The following is a 21,370-nucleotide window of genomic DNA, read 5'->3' on the forward strand; positions in this document are numbered from 1 at the left end:
TGAATGAAATTCACAGAGAAGAAACTGACAAGACTAGGAGCACTAAGTCTCCTTAAACTGCTGGTGAAAACACAAGCCGGTACAGCCATTCCGGAACACAGATCTTCAGTTTCTCGTAAAGTTAAACATGCCCTTCCCATATGGCCCAGCAGCCTTACCGCAGGTATTTCTCCAAGAGAAATGAAAACTTTTCTTTGTACAAAACCTATACGTGATTATTCATGGCGGCTTTTTTCAGACTTGCCAAAAACTGGAAACAACTCAAGACAGGTCTTTAACCGGTGAATGGATAGACAAATTATAGCCTATCCACTCGGTGGAAAACTGCTCAGGACTAAGAACTCAGCGCTGATCCATGCAGCGACGCGGATGGATCTCAGAAGCATCGCACTAAGTGAGGCAGGCTGCTCTCAAAGGGCTAGCTACAATCTCCAGGAGTCCACCGATAGGACGTTTTGAAAAAGGTGAAACTACAGGACAAAAAGCAGGTCAGCTGCTGCAGGGGCCAGAGCAGGAAGGGAAAGTGACAAGCGTCTGAGACGCGGCTCAGCGTTCCTGCGTTTTCTTTGTGACGGTGGTTACACACCTCCATGCATCAGTCAGCACCCGTGGGCTTGCATACTTTAAAAGAGCAGATTTTAATGTACGTAAGTACATGTCAACGAGTCTATTTAAAAGCTGATAGAACTTATCACAGCATTAAAACAAAACCCGCAGAGGCAAGTCTGACAGAAAATGTGAAACATCTCAGCACGGAAGGTCGGGATTTGTTGCTTCCACTGCCAGGGTCTGGGTTCAATTCCTGGTTGGGGGACTAAGATCCCACAAGTTTCACAGCGTGTCCCCCCAAAGTACATATATGAAAAGCTAAAAAGTGTTTGCTGAGTAAGAATTAAAGATTTTAAAATTTAAAAAAAATAAAAAACTAAAAAATACAAAGTGTTTGCTGAGATAAAGAAAAGCTTAGTGAATGCATGGATATACCATATTTATTGTTTGGAAGTCACAGCATGATCATGAAAACTGAAACTAAAACCATGAGATGATAGGGGGATAGATGGAATAAAACTATCAAAGTGTTGAAAATATTTTAATCTACAACATAGGTATATAGGGTTTTTACAATTTTTTTACTTTTATAAATTCTTTAAATTTTTTAATAAAAAATTAAAATAAAATGTAAGAAAATGGAAAGCTAAAAAGTGTTTACTGAAATAAAAGCTAAATAAATGCATGATGGATCATATTAACTGTTTGGAAGTCACAACATTATCAAAATGTCAGTTCTCCCAATTAATCTTTAGAGTCAATATGATCACAACAAAAAAACCCAGCAGACTGTATGGGTGTGCATATTTTAAAAATAGAATGAGGAGCTCTGCTCAAAGCTAAGGAAAAGTGATAGGCTGGCCGTGATAGGTACTCTGAATCACCTAGAGCAGTAGGCCAAGGGGAATTGTTGAATCTGCCAAAATCAAATCATCCTTCGATTAAAAAAAAATAAAAAAACAAACGAACAAAAATCAACCATGGACGCCTGGTTAAGGAAACCGAGAATCGCGAGGATGCGGACAAAGCCGAGAGGCCGCCGTAAGGATCCCATGAGCAGGTGGGGACAGAGGGCTGCTTAGGAGCAGGTGAGATGAGCTACAACCTAAACGCAGGCCTTCCGATGGTATCTCCTGAGCTAAAACGGTGCCTAAGAGCTCCATAACCATTGAAACCAGCGTTCAGGCCGGTAGGGAAGCCCTTTGTTATTTCCCCCTTGTAAGTAAGAACGCCACAGCTTTGTAAGGGTCGGAGTCTCGCAGTCACAGAGGCAGACTGATTATTCACACCAACCATGTCTAACGCTCCCAATTTGCTCCTCAGAAGGGGAATGACTGATGAACCAACATCGCTAAGCTTTAAAACACTTTTCAGGGGCTTCCTCAGTGGTACAGAATCTGCCTGCCAAGGCAGAAGACCCGAGTTTGATCCCTCCTCCAGGAAGATCCCACGTGCTGTGGAGCAACATCCCCTGCGCTCTAGGGGCCGGGGGCTGCGACAACTGAGGCCCAAGCACCCAGAGCCTGCGCGCCGCAACAAGAGGCCACCGCGATGAGAAGCCCAGCACCGCAGCCAAGAGCGGCCCTGGCTGGGCAATGGAGACCAGGCACAGGCAAAGCCAAATAAATACACAAAAATAAAACTAAAAACAAAACACTTTGTAGTCAGAGAAGCGTAAGCACAAGAAGAGTACGTCATACTAGGGACCACGATCTCTGCAAATGGGAATCAAGAAATCAGCTCTCAATGCCCGATGCAATACAGTTTAGGAAAAGGTGTCACTGTAGCAAAACGCAGGAAAGACGTTAACAGTGGATTAGAAATCGTGAAGGCATGAAGCTTGATTGAGGTGACAGTTCTTCGTACCTTCTGATCATAGCCAAAGGTAAGAAATGTAACTCACCCTCACCACACACGGTGACTGCAGCCATGAAATCAGAACACGATTGCTCCTTGGAAGAAAAGCTATGAACAAACGTAGACAGGGTGTTAAAAGGCAAAGACGTCACTTTGCTGACAAAGGTCTGTATAGTCAAAGCTATAGTTTTTCCAGGAGTCACATACAGATGTGAGAGCTGGACAATAAAGAAGGCTGAGTGCTGAAGAATTGATGCTTTTGAACTAGAGAAGACTCTTCAGAGCCCCTTGAACTGCAAGGAGATCAAACCAGTCAATCGTAAAGGAAATCAACCCTGAACATTCATTGGAAGGACTGATGCTGAAGCTGAAGCTCCACTACTTTGGTCACCTGATGCAAAGAGCTGACTCACTGGAAAAGACCCTGATGCTGGGAAAGATTGAAGGCAGAGGAGAAGAGTGTGACAGAGGATGAGATGGTCAGGTAGCATCACCAACTCAGTGGACAAGAATTTGAGCAGACTCCAGGAGATAGCGGAGGACACGGAAGCCTGGCGTGCACACACCGTGGGGTTGCAAAGAGTCCAACACGACTGAGCAACTGAACGGCAGCCACAGACCACAGCATAACCACAGTATCTAAGTTAAAAAGAGTCGTGTTTAAGACTAACAGACAAAAAGACAAGCAACAAAATGCTGGGGGCCAGCGTGAGGAACTCCGCCCATGGCAAAGGTCATGAAGAAGGAGGCTTGGCACACGCAAAGGCGTGATCAAGCCTCAGGAAACCCCCTGTCCCCGAGCATCTACCCCAAAACCAGAGTCTGTTTTATGCTCTCCCCCATAACCGTTTTTCTCGGAGAAGGCGTAAACATGCAGCTCCAAGGCAATAAAAATTCCTGGGCGTGACAAGAGTGTTTCAGCTTACGGACTCCTCTGAAGGTTATCTAGCCCGCCTGTATAGGTTCGTCCGGCCACATGTGATTGCTTACAGCCTCCCAACCTGAGAGGCACAAGATGTTTTAGACTTACTAAAGGCAAATTCTTTTGGGGAGTTGGAAATTATTAGTAGTGGATTGGTTAGGAATTATATTGGTGAAGGGTTTTTCATTTGTTGTGCCAATAATTGCTGCTAATTCCCTGCTCTGGGTGTGACAAGGGTGTCTTAAGTCAAACCTCTCTGCTGACAGACTAGCTTGTGTGACAGGATTATCCATACTCCTGCCACATGATTGTTTACTACCTCTTAACCATAAACAGCACAGAGAGTTTTGGAGTATTTTGAGAGTCTTAATTAGCATAGGGCTTTTTCTTCTTGTTGAGTCAATGATTGCCGCCAGGCCTCCATATCCTTAGGCACCTGGGAATATATTAATCAATATATTTGGACTATAGAAAAGGAAATATAGTAGTTTTTTATGTTAGCAATACTAGACTTTTTGAGTTAATGAATTTTCCCTTTTGTCATAGATCACTGTACTTTGTTATAAATCAGTGTCCTTGCTATGTAAAAATGTAACTTTATCACTACCTTAAGACTAAATAGATCTTAAGGGGAGCATTGGTGAAAGGATTTTCATTTGTTGGGTTGATGTTTGCTGCTAAATCTCCATGTTCCCTGCCCTTATAATGAATATAACTAGCATATAGGAGAAATAAGTATTAACCTTTAAGCATATAGGAGAAATAAGCATTAACCTTTAAGATTAATCCTGTTAACCCTGGGTTAAATAAATTCCTTTCTTGATTGTAACTCACTACACCCTCACCCTATAGGAATGTAACTTTATTTGGAGGGTGGTGCCTGGTTTAAGAAAAAACACCCTTGGAAAAAATAAGTTTTTTGGTTATCAGAAAAAAGGATCATAAAATGTCAGCAGGTCTCATGGCCAGAAGATGATGTAAAACCCCTAAGACCTTTTATTTTTATACATTTATGTGAAGCACCCGATTTTGATAAAGGTCAGGACTACTGACCCCCACGTGACTCTGTATTCATCCCTATATGTAACAAAAGGTATATAAGCAAACCCCAAAATAAAGAAATCGGATCAGTTTCTGGAAAGACTGATTCCCCCATGTCGTTTCTTTCTTGCTCCCCGTTTTCCTGGCTGAATTCCCATCTGGAGCATGGATGCTATTCCACGTAAACCAAGTGATTCAGCCTCTTTTCTCCACTAATCTTCCTACTACACTATCTGTTTCTAATCTCTCTATATCTCTGTAATTAAATATGTATTTTTCCGACGACGTCCCCACCTTCGAATTCCCCGGATCCACCAGGGCAGGACCCCGGCAACAAAAGGTCAAGGACAAGAATTTGAGCAGACTCCAGGAGATAGCAGAGGACACGGAAGCCTGGCGTGCACACACAGTCCATGGGGTTGCAAAGAGTCCAACACGACTGAGCGACTGAACAGCAACCACAGACCACAGCATAACCACAGTATCTAAGTTAAAAAGAGTCGTGTTTCAGACTAACGGACAAAAAGGCAAGCAACAAAAGGTCAAGGTAGAGTACATGTCATTGATCATTCAGCTCATCAGGTGATATTACTGAGAAAGCCTCTGTCATGGGTCCAACCCACCCTGGTGCTGTCCTGATGCCGAGAGCACACCGGCCTGGATCAGACTCCCACCACCACCTGGAGCTCTTCCAGGCTCCCACGTCACATCTGCACGTCAGGAGCCAAAATGAACAACTCTGCTGGCGCAGTGAATAAGAATCTGGCTGCCAGTGCAGGGGACGCGGGTTCAGTCCCTGGTCCAGGAAGATTCGATATGCCAGCAGCAGCTAAGCCCCTGGGCCACCACCCCTGAGCACGCACTCTGGGGCCCACAGCCTCCAACAACAGAGCACCTGAGAGCACTCTAGATCCCTCTCACTGCAAAGAGGCCGCACGCACGCAACGAGGGGGCCACCCTCGATCACAGCTGGAGAAAGCCCGCGCAGAGCAGCAAAGACCCAGCCCCACCAAACACTAATTAATCGATTAAAATTTAAAAAGAGATGAGGCATAAGGGAGGGAATGATTCTGCGCAGTTTGCTACTAACAGCTCTCTAGAGCTACATAGCTAACACTGTGGTCAGCTGTGTCCTCCAGATACTTCAAGGACAAGATGCTTTTCTGGACATAGTTGTGAAAAGCCACCAGCCATTGTCTTTGTTTGAAGTTAAGTTTTTTTCTCCCTGAATCCACTCCTTGTAATTAAACCTGTTTTCCTCAGATGCTGACAGACACATGAAAGCCCATCAAGCTTCAGCTGTGTCACGGTGACGTCTGCAGAGAAAAACAAAGAAATGCTAAAGGCAAGATCTTGTGGACCTGGTGTCCCAAACCAGACTTTGAATCTCAGAGCGTCCACCAAAATGCTGAGAACTCTTAAGCACACTAAACACGGACAAACATCCAATATATTCTGAGCTACACCCTGGGTGCCGTTGAAGGTAAACTCCTGGTGCTTGTCAGGTTCTTTGGTGCTTTATAGGAAACAAGAAAATAAATTTTAAAATTCAAAATCAAATTTATTAGCAACTGCATCCAGGCATATGAGCCCTGCCACAGTGACTGCTGAATTATAGCATCTAAAACCAGAGTGGGCTGAACATATTAGGTGAACACAGATGCAGCAATTCTTCAGTCTAAATGCATGAACCCCACAAAGATCACGTGGCCGCTTTGCACTTGGCTCGGTCCGCGTGTTGTAACTCATCCAGGACATTTCTGATGTTCTCAACACAAACTTCTCCTCTGTGGTGTTTTTTTGATGCAAGATTCCATACGTTTTCAAATTCATCCTCAGAAAGCTTGACACCAATGTTACACAGTATCTCTGAAATCTAGAGGGGGGGAAACATTGAAGTCAGACCAAGATTTATGGGTATTTTAGTCTGTATTTTTTAAAATATCTTGATAATCCCTAAGACTATGGACATTTATCCCTTAAAAAGTGTGTGGATGTGTGTGTGTGGATACGTGTCTGTGTGTGCGCTTATTGCACATAATAAGCACATACCAAAATTCCAGGCCTCCCAGTTCAGGAATCATCTTGTAAACGTAAATGATTACTAGGGTGCTTAGCTGTACTAGCCAATGTGCAAAGCCCCTTCCGAGTCTAGTGTTTCTGATCACGTTAAAGGGAGGCAGCCAGGGACTTCTCGGGCATCCCAGTGGTCAAGACTCTGAGCTTCCAACGCAGGGGGTGTGGGTTCGATCCACAGATAAACAAAAAATAAATTAAAATAATTTTAAATAAAGACAGCCAAATTCAAGCAGAAAGAGTAAAAACGTTACAGACGGCAGCCTCACTAGATTTGACTTCTATCCCCGTAACTCCTTATGTGTGTTATCTAAACCCCTAGCATAATATTTTCCCTTTTTTAAAAATAAGAACATTTACGAAGCATCTCTAACTGGCCTGTTGTCAACTTTAACCATACATGTGGGTGTGCAAATGTCAGAGAGAGACTGCAAGCCTGAGCAAGTGAGCGGACTAAGCCTGAGCATGTTGCAGTTCCCTGGCAGTCTAGTGGTTAGGACTCAGGCCTGGGTTCCATCCCTGGTCTGGGGACTAAGATCCCACAAGGCATGGAGCATGGCCAAAAACACAGAACCTGAGTACACTGAAAACCAGCACACTTTATTAGTCATCTCTCTGCAGTGACAAACAGTAAGGAGAGAAGGGAGGGGGAGAAACAGGGTTTATATGTCCCAGGGAAAATAAAGAAGGGAGAGATAAGAACAGTAGTGGGAAGAAATATTAGAATGAGTACAGAGGAGAAAAGATTTCCGGGGGGAATGAAACTAAAAGAGGAAAAGCATTTACTAGAAAGCACACAGGAGGGAAGCAAAGAGGGAAATGGAAAGAATGGTTAGACGGAAAACAGGGAAGCCAAAGAAATGGCTCCGCTGCTGAGCACACCTCCTGAATGGAACCCCGACAACTGGTAGGTCCCCTGGACGGGATGCGTCTTGTGGGAAATCAGCAGTAAAATCAACCACACTCGAGACTCAGAAGAGCAGGGCTGCCAGCAGCAGCAGCTACAGCAGGGGCAACTCAAGGCCCGGCACAGCTTCTGTTCCCACCCAGCGACTGAGCAGACATCTATTCTCAGGGTGATGCTATTCTCCAACCAGGCCTCGAGGTCCTTTTTTAATAAAGTTTTCTTAGAGCATTTTTAGGTTTCCAGAATAATTGAGCAGAAATTACAGAGAGCTCCCACACGCTCTATCACGTGCGCCCCCATTTCCCTTATCACTGCTGCTGCTACATCGCATCAGTCGTGTGCGACCCCACAGACGGCAGCCCACCAGGCTCCTCTATCCCTGGGATTCTCCAGGCAAGAACACGGGAGTGGGCTGCCATTGCCTTCTCCAATGCATGAAAGTGAAAAGTGAAAGTGAAGTCGCTCAGTCGTCTCCGACTCTTAGCGACCCCTTGGACTGCAGCCCACCAGTCTCCTCCATCCATGGGATTCTCCAGGCAAGAGGACTGGAGTGGGTGCCATCGCCTTCTCCCTTACTACTTATTCTTTCTAAAATTTACTTATTTGTGGCCGTGCGGGGTCCTCGTTGCTGTGCAAGGGCTTCCTCTACTTGCGGCGTGCTGGCTTCTCAGTGAGGGGGTCTCTCTTGTGGTGGAGCTCGGGTTGCAGGGTGCATGGGGTTCGGTGGCTGTGAGACGTGAGTCTGGTAGGTGCAGCCCCGGGCTCGGGAGCTGTGGCTCTCCGGCTTAGCTGCTCACCGCATGTGGGATCTTCCTGCACCAGGAATCGAACCCGTGTCCCCTGCGTTGGCAGGTGGATTCTTAACCACTGGAACACCAGGGAAGCCCCTATTAATATCTTTTCCTTTCTTTTTTTTGGCTGTGCCACATGGCATGTGGGATTTTATTTCCCAGAGATCAAACCCCTGGTGCATTGAAAGTACAGAGTCTTAACCACAGGACCGCCAGAAACGCTGCCTCAAGTGTAGCATATCTGTTACAAGTGATGAGCCAGCACTGATACAGTATTATTAACGGAAGTCCACAGTTCTCCTGAAGGTTCACTCTCTCGTATAACCTATGGATACTGACAGACGTATAATGACGTCTATCCACCATTAGGTGGCGGTAAAGAACTCGCCAGCCAACGCAGGAGACAGGCGAGCGTTCGATCCCTGGGTCCTGAAGGTCCCCTGGAGGAGGGAATGGCAACCCACTCCAGCATCTTGCTTGGAGAATCCCACGGACAGAGGAGTCTGGCGAACAACAGTGCACAGGGTCGCAGAGTCAGACACAGCTGAAGCACACACCATTACGGCCTCATACTGCCGTAAAGACCCCCTGCCTCTGGTACACTGGTCTTACTTCTCCAAGGCCTTGCCTTTTGTAGAATATCATTTGGTTGGAATACTATATGTGCAAGTCTCTGGGTTCTTACTTTCTACCTAGAATCATGAGATAAACAGTGACTTACTGGTTAAAAGAATTTTTTTTTTTTTAGTTGAAAGAATTTTAAGCATCAGGAAACAAGCAGGAGATTTTCATTTCTTTCGTCAGCCCTGACAGCCATTTCATAGGCCCTTAGAGTGACTAAGGGGAGAGAAAAGGCGGGTGTCTCCTCTCCACCGTCTCTGTGCTGGATGGAGGGTCCCTTCTTCGGGACCAGCCAGCAAGCATCATCCTTTCTGCTGACCCCCTTTCAGTGGCGATGAATCACTGCAATGAATATTACTAAGTCTGCATGTTTGTAAGTTGAGGGACCCTTCATCTGAAGTCCTGGAAAGCATCGTAGGTCTGTTCACATCATCCCCAGCTCTGGATCTGAGCGTTCAAAGAAGGAGTTGCTCCCCAGATCACAACTTGCCTTCCACAATGGCAGATCCAGAGGGGCTGCTCTGACCCAGACCTGCTATTACTTCTCGGCCCTCAGAACCCCAGTGGCTATTCTGGCCTAGCCGGTTGCACCTGCTTGAAACCCAGTGTAGGAAGAAAATCCCCTGGGGCGTGACGACCACGTTTTCCAAGTGAAAAAAAGCAAGACACGTGAGGGGCTGACGCATGAGAACAGGACAGAACATTTCAAATCAGGGCCTGTTGTGATCACCTGAGGTAACAGCTCACAGAGAAGGCGGAGGGGCCCTCCTCACACGTACTCTGTGGTTTTGGAGACCCACGACCACAGGGAGACTCACACAAGGAAGGGACTGAGCATCTCTGCTCTTTTAAAAAGTTATCTTTGGCTATGCCAGGTCTTCGCTGTTGCACGCGGGCTTTCTCCAGGTGCGGTGAGCACGTCTCCTCTCCAGTCGTGAGGGGCTGCTCTCGTCATGGAGCGTGGGCTCCAGAGCACAGGCCAGTAGCTGCAGCGTGCGGGCTTAGATGCCTCCCGGCATGTGGAATCTCCCCACCAGGGATGGAACCCACGTCCCCTGCACTGGCGGGTGGATTCTTAGCCAGTGGACCACCAGGGAAGTCCTGGGCCTCTTTGCTTTTACTCAACACAGAAGAGGGCTGAACGATAGGGAAACATTTTCCTTTGCAGACACAGGTCATGGTGGATACATGCCATGAGTGAGATGCCTCTTATCAGAGTCAGTTCTACTTGAAGAACTGTACCAACTATCATAACCAAACTGCACATGACCCTCAGGAATCCTAATCTGAGCGGCTCCTGATGACTTTCATAATATAAGAGCTCAAGCAAATAAACCTTTCCATCTTTGCGTGCCAATGTGAAGTGGGCCTTTCTTTCAGCCCTTCTGAAATCCCATGCGGTACCTCTTGCTTGGATCTGGTCTTGAAGAAGTCCCTTTCAAACACCCCTTTCTGGGCGAAGACGGTCGGATGCAGCAGTGAGTAGGCGTTTCCCTCCTCACCGTAGCTCCTCCTGTCGCTCACTCGGCGAATTAGGGGGGCGGGAAGATCCGACCGAATGGTTGGAACGCCATATGTGGGGTAACCTAGGACATCAATCGAGGGGGAAAACAGACATTCTAAATATAGCAGCTGCCACTGAGCACTGGAAATTCGGCCAGTCCAAACTGACATGTGCTGTGAGTGTCAAATGCACACTTTCAAGGATTCAGTTAGTTCCCAAAGGAAGAATGTGAAGCATTTAACTAGTCATCTTATATTGATTCCTTGTTGAGATGGCGATGCTTTGGAGATACATATCGTGTATTACATGTACATACAATAGTACAAATATGTACCCTTTAAAAGAACACTTTTGGCTGCTCCCTGTGGCTCTCAGGGTCTTAGCTCCCTAACCAGGTGTTGAACCTGGGCCACAGCTGTGAAAGTGCTGAGTCCTGGCCACTGGGCTGCCAGGGGATTCCCAATATACTATTAGAGTTAATTGCACTTGCTTCTTTTTCTTAATGTGGCTACTAAAAAATTTTAAATACATATGACGACAACTGTATTTCTGTTGGACAGGACTGTTCCACAGAGAACAGCAAGATCCCATCACAACAGAATGTAAAGTGTGTCTATGAAATCCAGTAAAGAAAAACATGTAAATCCTTAATCATGGCCTTACTCCAAAAAAGGGATCTTGACCAACATAAAAAGCCCTTCTAAATAACCAGCACTCATCGTGACTGGTACTGAGATTTTGGGGTCTATGAGTTGAATTGCATCCTCCCCAGACTCTTATGGTAAAGTCCTAACCCTAGCACCTCAAGAGGTGGCCTTATTTGGAAATAGGGTCACTGCAGGAATAATTAAAATGTGGTCATACTGGAGAAGGATGGACCCTGAGTCCAACACACCTGGAGTTCTTACAAAAAGGGGATGCGGGGGCACAGACACTCACACGGGAGAAAACCACATGAAGATGGAGGCAGAGGCTGGGGTGACGCAGCAGAAAGCGAGCAGCACCCGAGACTGCCAACAAGCACCCAGCAGCCAGGAGGGGCCTGGAGAAGAGGCCCTCACACCTCAGAAGGGAGCCAGCCCGACAACACCCTGATCTCAGACTTCCAGCCATCGTGGAGTCATGAATTTCTTTTTTTTTTTTTTAATTTTATTTAAATTAATTTTTATTGCAACGCAGTCGCTTCACCACACCGTGTTAGTCTCTACTGCACCGGCACAGTGGATCTGAGCGGTGACCTACACAGGAAGGGAATCCAAAAGAGATGATCAGTTTCTGCAGTTTAACCAGTCTGTGGTATTTGTTGGACAGCCCCGGCAGATTAACAGATGGAGAATGAAAACGAAGGAACTGTTCTCGGACAGCTCCTCAAGTATTTGAGGGAAAGTCTGTTTTTCGCTGAGAATCCCTTGATTTAAGTCTCCCACCACTTGGGACTCCCCTGTGGTCCAGTGGTTAACACTCCAGGCTCGCAATGTGGGGGCATCAGTTTGATCCCTGGTCAGGAAACTAAGATCCCACATGCTTCATGGTGCAGCCAAAAAAAAAGTCTGAACTATGACAATATCTAACATTCGGGGTTCTGAGCTATAATGGTTTCAATTTCATTAGCACAGAGAGAATCGTTTCACTTGGGTCACCATGAACACTAACTCAATTCAGCCTCTATCTAGTAAGCCCCCCTGGGTGCTTAGAACAGAGTTGAATGAAAGTCCTAGGCTTTGAGAAAGCTGGAGTCTAATGGAGGCTGGGGACAGCCGAGGACAGACCCTTCCGCGTTTGCTGCTCCTTTTAAAACTCAGCATATAAGGTGACAAACTTACAAGTCGAAGGAACAGCGCCTACAACCGCGCTGATCTCGGAAGAAGTCGTCTTGTAGTGATTAGAAACTTTATCGCCTGGCCTCAGGAGTGTCCGCAGAGTCTTTTCTGAGCTCCCTGGTTCTTTTAAGACAATGTCTTCAGGATTCAACAGAAGAGTTGGTTCAGATTCTTCTACATTAGCCTCAGCAGGGTTTGCACAATCAGGTTTTCTACCTTCAAACAAAGAGGGAAACGGGGAAAATGTACAGGACAAAGTTACAACCCAGGGCTGGCCCTGTAGCAAGGTGAGTTTTCACCGTTAGTCTCTTCTTGCTGGTGGAAAGGGAGGCTGAGCTGGTGCACACTTCACTGACAGCAGAGCTCGCTCTGGAAGCACAAGCTCGTACACCAGCAAACGTGAACAACGTCTAATATTTCTATTCACCACTCCGCTCATTTCACGCTAGAATAAAGCTTTTAAGTCTGAAACACCAAAAGAAAACAGAAAACACTGTTTCTTCCCTCGTTTTTAAAATCAGAGCTCATTTTCACATTTGACTTGAACACAGGACTACCAGAGCTGTTCTAGGACTATGCCCTGGGAAAGGCAAGAGCTGTACTCGGAGCTGCACACGCCACACAAACACGGGCTGGCGGCGGGGGGACGCCACGCACCGCGACATCTGCAGACGCGAGGACTCGCTGTGCGCGCCCCGTTCCGTAAATGGCCCCTCCAAGTCAGCGAGCAAGACAAAGCCCCGGTGCGGCTGCCGCGCCCAGACTCGGCCTCTCCCGCAGCCTCCCGGAGGCGGCCGCGCGGCCGAGGGCTCGGCCCGGACGCGGCGACCCCGGGCCGGAAGTGCGCCGCCGGCGCCAGGGCCGCGCGCCGCCCGCGGGGAGGCGCCGAGGGGCGGGGCCGGCCGGGACCGGAAGACGCCTGAGGCCCCTCCTCCCGCCGCCCCTGCGGCCGCGGCCCCGGAAGCGTGGGGCCCAGGGTTCCGGGCCCTCTAATCGGCCCCTCGCGCCGCTCCTCCTCAAGGCCGAAGTGGGAACAAGGAGGACAGGCTTTTAGAAAACTCCCAGGACGCCAGCTCCTTGAAGAACTCAACCCCTTTTCTCCAGCCGACAGCGCGGGGACAGACCATGCCTGAGCCCCTGCTGACCGACCCTTCAGCCACTATCTTAGAAGAAGAGGAGAGAGGGAAAGCCCAAAGCCTCCGCTGAAAAGGGCTGCTGAAGTCAGGACCCCAAACCAGGAACGATGTGAAGAACCATCTGGTTTGAAAACAGGCTTCAGCTTTCCCCACTACTTATGAGCTGTGCCAAGAAAGAGACGACTGTCAGCCTCTGCTTGTTTCTGAGAGGACTAGGGTAGAGCTGTTTTCTATAAGAAGCTTCATTAGGTAGAAAAGATCTTCCTGCTCTCAGTGTGTAGAGTAGAAAAGCCGTCCCAGAAACTGGTAAGGGCACCCATCCTCAATAAAGCCCAAAATGTGGCATTGGCTCTGCAAAAATAAAAGTGAAAACTTTTTAGAGGGAGAGAAATTCCAAGAGGAGATAAAAATGCAAACAACCTTTTAAAAGGTAATCACCTCTAATAATCCAGACTTGAAAATTAAAGCAAACGAGGTGTCATTATATAACAGCTAAATTACCAGAATGTTTGAAATAACACTCAATGGTAGCTAGATTGGAGTAAGACCTTCTCACAGTCGACGGATAAAATTGCAAATTGGTACAGTCATTGAAAAAGGCAAAATGAAAACAGTTACTTCCGAGATGAAAATGACATTCATAAGAAATAAGATAAAATTAGAAACAGAAAGCTTTCTGAAAGATGATAATGGTTATGTGGTCACTCATATTACTCTTGAAATATTTGGAAATAACCTAAGTTTTAGAGAGTGAGGAAATGGTTTAGTAATTTACAATACATCAGTGAGAAGGAACTGAAAAATGAAGTTTACAGAAATCATGAAAGTATCTTTGTTCCATAGAAATTTGAGACCTAAGTTCTTTTTAAGCCAAATAAAAATGGTACATTCACTGTGATTTTAGCTATTTTAAAATATTTCCATACACACATACACAAATGTATTCCAACATATATCTATATGTGGTTAGTGATTCAGGAAGATATTGTGTAAACATTAAAATGTTTGAAAAAAAGTCAAGATTAGGGTTGTCCTTTTCTTAAAAAATGTAAAAGATCAAATTCTATTTTACAGTTGACTTTTCCAGGGAAAGGAAGCTAATTTCTCTAAGAATATGGCTTTCAAACATCTTTCTTAGCAACTCTCTTTCATATTTTGGGCTTTTGTGTAAATTGCTTTGCTCATAATTATTTTCTTTTAAGTAAGTAATACCTAGTTCCAAACTCAAGAGATAGGAAAACATAGACTGTCCCTTAGCAACCTATCCCTACCTCACCTCCCCAGAAATAATAAATGTTATCAAATTCTTTCCTGTCCTTCCACAGATACTCTATGCATGAAAAAGAAAATAAATATGTATATATGTGCAAATTTTTAAACATATTAAAGTTGACAAGAGTTGAACTCCCAGGACAAAGAAAACATGAAAGTACATTTAAGAATTTAGCAAACCTTCAAAAATTAAATACCTTTAATGAGGACCCTCTCTTCATACTCTTTAAGGGGGGTTTTATCTTTCCAGGTAAGAAAATTCGCAAATTCAAGGTAGTTAATCAGCCCATCTTTGTCCACATCACAGTATTCAAATAGCTGGTCCAGGAGCTTCTCGTCTAAGTGCAAGCTGGCCTGGTCACATGCTTCCTGAAGCTCAGCTTTGTCTATCACCCCATCTCCCTTCTGTTGGACACAAAGCAAGAAAAGGGGACGTGAGCACTGTCTTCAAGAACAGGGTGGGCAATGTCTGTCATTTCCCTTGAGAAAAAAAAACATCTATCACATAAATTCCAAGAATCTGTCTTATCTTTCACATAAGAGTCAGACTTTAAGCGAGATTGGTCCTCATTGTGTCCATCTGATACGTACCCAGTATTTCAACCCTTTGTTTTAGTATCTTGGTCTTTAAATCGTGCTGCCTACACTGTGGGAACAGGCCCAAGCAGGATCTATGCTTGACATTTCATTTGACCAGCATTGTATACTTCCCACAACTTCCTACAACTTTCCATGCTTCAAAAGCTTTGAAAACCTCTGGTGTTCCAACTGGGCAGCCCTTGATCCTCCACGCCACTGCCTGATAAAGAGGAGAAGGTCGGAAGTGGCTGCAGGTCAAGCACAGAGAGGTGGGTTCAAAGACAGCTGCCTCTGGGGAAGTCCCTGGCGGTACAGTGAGCAGTTAAGACTCCACGCTTCTTCCACTGAAGGGAACATGGGTTCAATTCCTGGTCAAGGATCTAAGATCCCGCTGCACTCTAGCTATTAACACTCCACTGGGCGAGAGGGGAAGTTTCCACCCGTTTCAGACGACAGTTAAAGACAGAAGCACTTAAGGTGAGCTGCAAAGCAGGAAAGGGAAATTTAGAAAGGCTGTGGGCAGAACTGGCTGATTCTCTTAGAGGGGTGAGGACCTGGAGCACGGGATGCTTGTTAAGGAGGAATGGCCAGAGCAGGGCGTCTTACCACTCAGCCCTGCTGCAGCCTGTCAAGCCTGCCTTAAATCCACCCTTGCCGACTGTGAAAGGTCCAAGCCTCCCTGCCAGCTGCCACAAGGGAGCTTTGCCCTCTAGAGAGACTTCCCTGAGACAGATCAACTCCCAAGGGAAACCATGAGTGACTCACTGACTAGCATTCGGCTCCTAGGCCCAGAGTTGGAGTCACAACGCTGACAAAGGAAATCCCTTGGAAAATGAGAAACTGACCCAGTGAATTCCAGATGAATTCTAGATAAATTTCTGCAGCCAGACACACAGGCCTGGATAATGTTCCTAACCCTCCTGTTGAAACAGAATTAGGATGTAAAATATATTATCTTGGCAGGGAGCTGTAATGTCCTGGATAAAGCAGACTGTTTTATGAAATTCTCTGCCACGTGCCCAAGTCAACAAAAAAATGCAGACCCCACAGTCCTAACAGAAAAGCAATGGGGGGGATGAGGGGGTTGGCTGTTGATCCAAGCTAAAATAGATTGGCTGTTGATCAAGCTAAAATAGGTTGGCTGTTGATCCAAGCTAAAATAGGTGGTGGCAATAATGAAAATAAATGCTTCTTGCTCACCAGGGACAGAGCCACTCTGTCTTTGCGTCCTTTATTTCTCCCTCCCCCACACCCAAAACCCAGCTCTTCTAAGGTGGACGTTGATGTGAGCTAAAGTCTCCTCACATGGACACAGTCCTACACGTGGACATCACCAGACGGTCAACACCGAAATCAGATTGATTATATCCTTTGCAGCCAAAGATGGAGAAGCTGTATACAATCAGCAAAAACAAGGACCTTGACTAGGTGTGAGCCAAAGTCCTCTCGTCCCCAGGGGGACTAAGGCCACAGGTGTCTGTGCAACTTCAGGGGGCAGGGACTCAAACTGCTATGGCTTCACAGGCTGTGGGTGCCAAAGCTGCCATCCCACCCAGTCTCCAACAAGCAGAGGTGCCAGGAATCGCTGGTGGGCTTAGCAGGGCTTGTTCAAAGTGGAGAAGGAAGGCTCATGGTGTATCATTTCTGCGGCTTCCACTGCTGGATGCGTCATTGTGTTGCTGCTCTCCATACCCATCTGGGGAATGTTCCAGCGCTTCTGACCAGCAGCCACGTGGAGACAAGCTAGGACCTTTGGGGCCTCACAGCTCTCAAGACCACTTTGAACTGCAAGTCTCTATGAATAACGGTTTCATGAACCTGAAACCCAGGGTCCTCACTGGTCTGCTGTGGCTCTCAACCTCAGTGAGAGCTATGAAGGACAAAGACAAGCAGTCACTCTCCTCGGTGGGTGGACTGCTGCTGCTGCTAAGTCGCTTCAGTCGTGTCCGACTCTGTGCGACCCCATGGACTGCAGCCTATCAGGCTCCTCCACCCATGGTGTTTTCCAGGCAAGAGCACTGGAGTGGGTGCCATCGCCTTCTCCATCGGTGGGTGGAACCCAAGTTTATTTTCATGGTTCCAGCCAGCACTCCCCCTGATGAGCCTGTATGTATTTTACTGACTCTTGAATTGTTGCCAGTGGCCTGTCAGTTTGGTTTCCACATGGAAAACGACAGATTGGAAATTAAAGACGTCTCTTTTCGAGTCTATGGACCAACAGAGGAATGGATAAAGAGGCTATGGTACATATGGTCAATGGGATATCACTCAGGAACAGAAAAGAACAAAATAATGGCATGTTTGTAGCAACATGGATGGACCTAGAGATGGTCACACTGAGTGAAGTGAATCAGACACAGAAAGACAAATATCTCATATCACTTCTGTGTGGAATCTGAAAAACGGAGGAGGCACAAATGAACTTATTTACAAAACAGAAGTAGAGTGAAGGATGTAGGACACAAACTTCTGGTCCAGGGGACGGCGGCAAAGAGGCAAACGGGGACGGAGAATGGCGTCTAACGGTCTGTGTGTGCTGAGTCGCTTCTGTCACGTCTGCTCTTTGTGACCCTGCGGACTGTAGCCCGCCAGCCCCCACTGTCCAGGCAAGAATACTGGAGGGGGTTGGCATGCCCTCCTCCAAGGGTCTTCCCGATCCAGGGATCGAACCTGCGTCTGCTACTATATCTGACATAGGGAACTGATGAAGACCTACTGCATAGCGCAGGGAACTCTACCCAGTCCTCTGTGCTGGCCATGTGGAAAAGAATCGAAAAACAAGTGGATATATGTGTATGCGTGCCTGATGCACTTTGCTGTGCACCTGAAGCGACCACATGATGAATCAACTCTACTCCAATAAAAATTTTTTAAGAGAAAACCATGGAAACAAATAGCTGCTGAGTGAACCATCCAAGTAATTCATACAGCTGCCCACGATAAAGGTCCATCCTCCTGTAAGGATGGCTGGGATCAAGCTTCAGATGGAGCCTGAACCACCCAGGGGGCCACCATCACTGCCGGGATCCGTCCTTGCCTCAGACACGGCAGGACAGTTACCATCAGACCAGGCAGCAAGTAAAGCCACCGGCCTGAGCAGAGGCTGCCACCACTTGCTGACCTCGCGACGCCACGAGGCACTGCCCCGCGCTCCAGCCACACTGACGACGTGAGCCTGTGTCCCCCCTCCCAGAGCTGCTGGAGGCGCCTGTCGCTGCTGACACGTCTTCAAGTTATGGAGTCGCTATTTCAGGCCAGCGAGCCAGCTCCAGTCACAGAAGCGCGAGTGCATGGAGAGCATCTGAGTCATGCCCTCTGCCTTCGGCCCATTTCCAGCCTGGTGGTGGCACCACTTAGAGCACAGAGGCTCCTCAGCACTGAGCCGTCAGTCCAGGCACTCAAGGAGCCCTCCCTGCCCCCAGGCACCCACGGCTGCCTGGTTACTGAGCCTTGGGACCGCCTTCTCAAAGCCATCTCCCTTCCTCCCCAGCTCCTGGCTCACACATCTGAGTAGACCACTGTTGTCACTGACGGAACTGTTCCTGAAAGGAATCTTCCCATCTCAGCTACTTCCTGGATAATAATTAGAATAAAAGGAGCTGGAATTACACAGACGAATTCTGAAAATCTAAGACTCTGCTGGGACCATTCTTGGACATGATGAGTCTTTTTTTTTTTCTTTATTTTCCCTTCTAGATTTTACATCCCCTGAGTAAAAAGCCTGCACATTATCTGGAATAATATTTGATGTACTATGAGTGTTCAGCAAATAACAGAATTAATCCTCTAAGCCAAGAAGATTCACTTAGGAAATCACAGTTTATTTGTTCTGTTTTGTTTTGCTTTTCAATTAAATTAAATCTGGGCACTCAACAGTATAAGATTTAAACAATCAAAAAGCACCTACAACTGTCCCAGGAAGACCCCCATCTTATTACCCTTGCAGAAAAAGGCTCCTCAAGGACCCTGAGCACTTGCTGTGCATGTTAACAGTTAACTATTTAAAAGGTGTATCAGCATTAAATAATTCTCAGTAATTTTCTCCCTGCTTAATTTACTTTTATCATAAGGGATGTGCCTGGTGGTTCACTAAGATAATCAACAGCTATTAAGATGATCGTCTTGCCTATAATTACATCTAAAATGAAGAATTTCCAGAAAGGAGCGCATCCTGCCAGTTTCCTTATTCACGTCACTACCGCGTGGGTTTCTCCAGTGTCATCTCTGTAGATACTTGGAGTTGAATAAAGTTAAAAATATACTTGTTCAGAAATGAAACAGTGCCATTTGCAAAGATGTGGATGGACCTAGAGATGTCATACAGAGTGAAGTAAGTCAGAAAGAGAAAAACAAATACTGTATAATCTCACTTTTATGTGGGATCTAGAAAAATGGCGCAGATGGACTTATTTGCAAAGCAGACATATAGACACAGACACAGAGGACAAACGTATCGACACCAAGAGGGGAAGCGGGGGATGAATTGGGAGGTTGAGATCGACACATTTACACTGTTGATACCATAGATAAAATAGGTAACTAATGAGAACCTACTGTGTAGCACAGGGAACTCTACTCGGTGCTTTGTGGTGACCTAAATGGGAAGGAAATCCAAAAAGGAAGGGACATATGTATAATACACATATTGTATTAATAGCTGATTCACCTTGCTATACAGCAGAAACTAACTCAACATTGTAAAACAACTACACTGCAAGAAAATCTAAAAATATGTGAAATACTTGTTTTCACATAGATCTAATTCTAAAGAATACTTTTCAAATTACCTGTAAATAGCAATCAGACTTTTTTAAAAATCAGAGAGACAGTTGAATACTTTCTTTAAACACAACTTTGTGAGAAATGTTGCTGATGGCTGGCATTTGTCCCAACATAATTAGTATAAACTTAGATGAGATATTTAACCCATGTTTTAGTCATCAGTACATCACAGACACACAGACCCTCTAATCTAAAATAAAATGAATGGGCTTAAAACGAACTAGCCAAAGCGTGATCAAGATTTCTTTATAAGATAAAAAGTGAGAAGTGTCACTTTGCTAAAACTGTACTCAACATCAGAAGGGAGATAAGAATATCATCTTTTCCCTTTGAGATAAACTAAAATCATTCTGATCTTTCTTTTCTTCTGTTAAGATGATGATGCGTTACATCATCGTAGGTTTCTTTATGAGCTTTTATTTGTCTGTTTTAGACTAATTCTAAAATGGTTTTAAGGCTGCCTAGAAAAATAAGTACAAAGAGAGCCAAAAAAAAAAAAAAGTGATGAAATCAGGGCAAAGAGAAAAATAAATTTGGAAAGAAATAAGATGAAACCTGAAGCAAAAAGAGCGCACAGAATGTACGCTGTCGGATCATGTTCACAAACTAGACGTGTTTCCCTGGGTTGGCTCTACACTTGCTGGTGGCCAAGTCACAAAGTTATGTACAATCGGTACAAAATTCATGCTCCACAAGAGGTAAGAACAAACCAGATACTTAGACAAAGCACGGTTATTTGCTCTAGAAAGACTGGGTTTCCTCATAAAGAGGATGTATGTGACAAAAATAACAGCCGCAAAATAACGAAAATAACAGGGCGTACTAATACGAAGTCTGCCACATTTCACATTTGTGTGGTAGGACTCCCAAGTGCAAGCCGAAGGCAGTGCAGCTTGGTAAATCCTGCGATGGCCTAAAATGTCAGGTAATTATACAGCCCCACATTGATCTGATTTGCTCAAAGCATAAAATTTTGAGCAGCTTGAAAATGGAATGACCTTGCTCTCTCAAAAACTGAAACCACACCTGATCCCCATGGGGAGACGTGTTCTAAGCTTGACTGAGACCAGACTGACGGTACCATGCGTGCAAGTCCAGAGTGAGGCAGAGACTGTCCGTCCCCCACGTTCCCAGCACACTCCAGTTTAATGATCTGTAAGAGTGGTTCTCAAACCTGAACACACAGCAGAATCACTGAGGAGCTTGTTAAATAGAACACAATCGCTAGACCCCAATCCCAAGTTCCTAATTCAGTAGGTGTGAGGTGGGCCTTAGAAAGTGCATTTCTAATATCGCCCCAAGTAACAATGCTGGTGATTAAAGCACCTTATTTTGACAACACAGATCAATTCCAGGGGTCAGCAAACTTTTCCTGACGAGGGCCAAAACGTTTGTTCAGTCTCTGATGCACTACTCCGCATGCGTAGCTGCAAAGTCAGCCACAGACACTACTTAGGACACATGGGCACACGCGTGTGCACACACATGTACTCGAGCGACCCCACTCCGGAGA

At 45.9% G+C, this 21,370-nt stretch overlaps 1 protein-coding gene across 9 annotated transcripts in view; it reads right to left on the minus strand.

Moving 5' to 3' along the window:
* Positions 1 to 21,370, minus strand: part of EFHB (EF-hand domain family member B) — an 86,509-nt gene that overhangs the window by 21,803 nt on the left and 43,336 nt on the right. The window contains exons 10-13 of one of the 9 annotated variants that reach the window (XM_004003424.5): positions 14,694 to 14,901; positions 12,092 to 12,304; positions 10,169 to 10,350; positions 5,910 to 6,245 (exon numbers count right to left, since the gene is read on the minus strand). In XM_004003424.5, coding sequence (XP_004003473.2) covers positions 6,072 to 6,245; positions 10,169 to 10,350; positions 12,092 to 12,304; positions 14,694 to 14,901 — 777 coding nt within the window. In that variant the 3' untranslated portion in view covers positions 5,910 to 6,071. The other 8 variants (XM_042238881.1, XR_006057662.2, XM_060406721.1 and 5 more) reach the window with 8 other exon arrangements.

This window comes from Ovis aries, chromosome 1 (assembly GCF_016772045.2).
Source record: "Ovis aries strain OAR_USU_Benz2616 breed Rambouillet chromosome 1, ARS-UI_Ramb_v3.0, whole genome shotgun sequence".
NCBI lineage: Eukaryota > Metazoa > Chordata > Mammalia > Artiodactyla > Bovidae > Ovis > Ovis aries.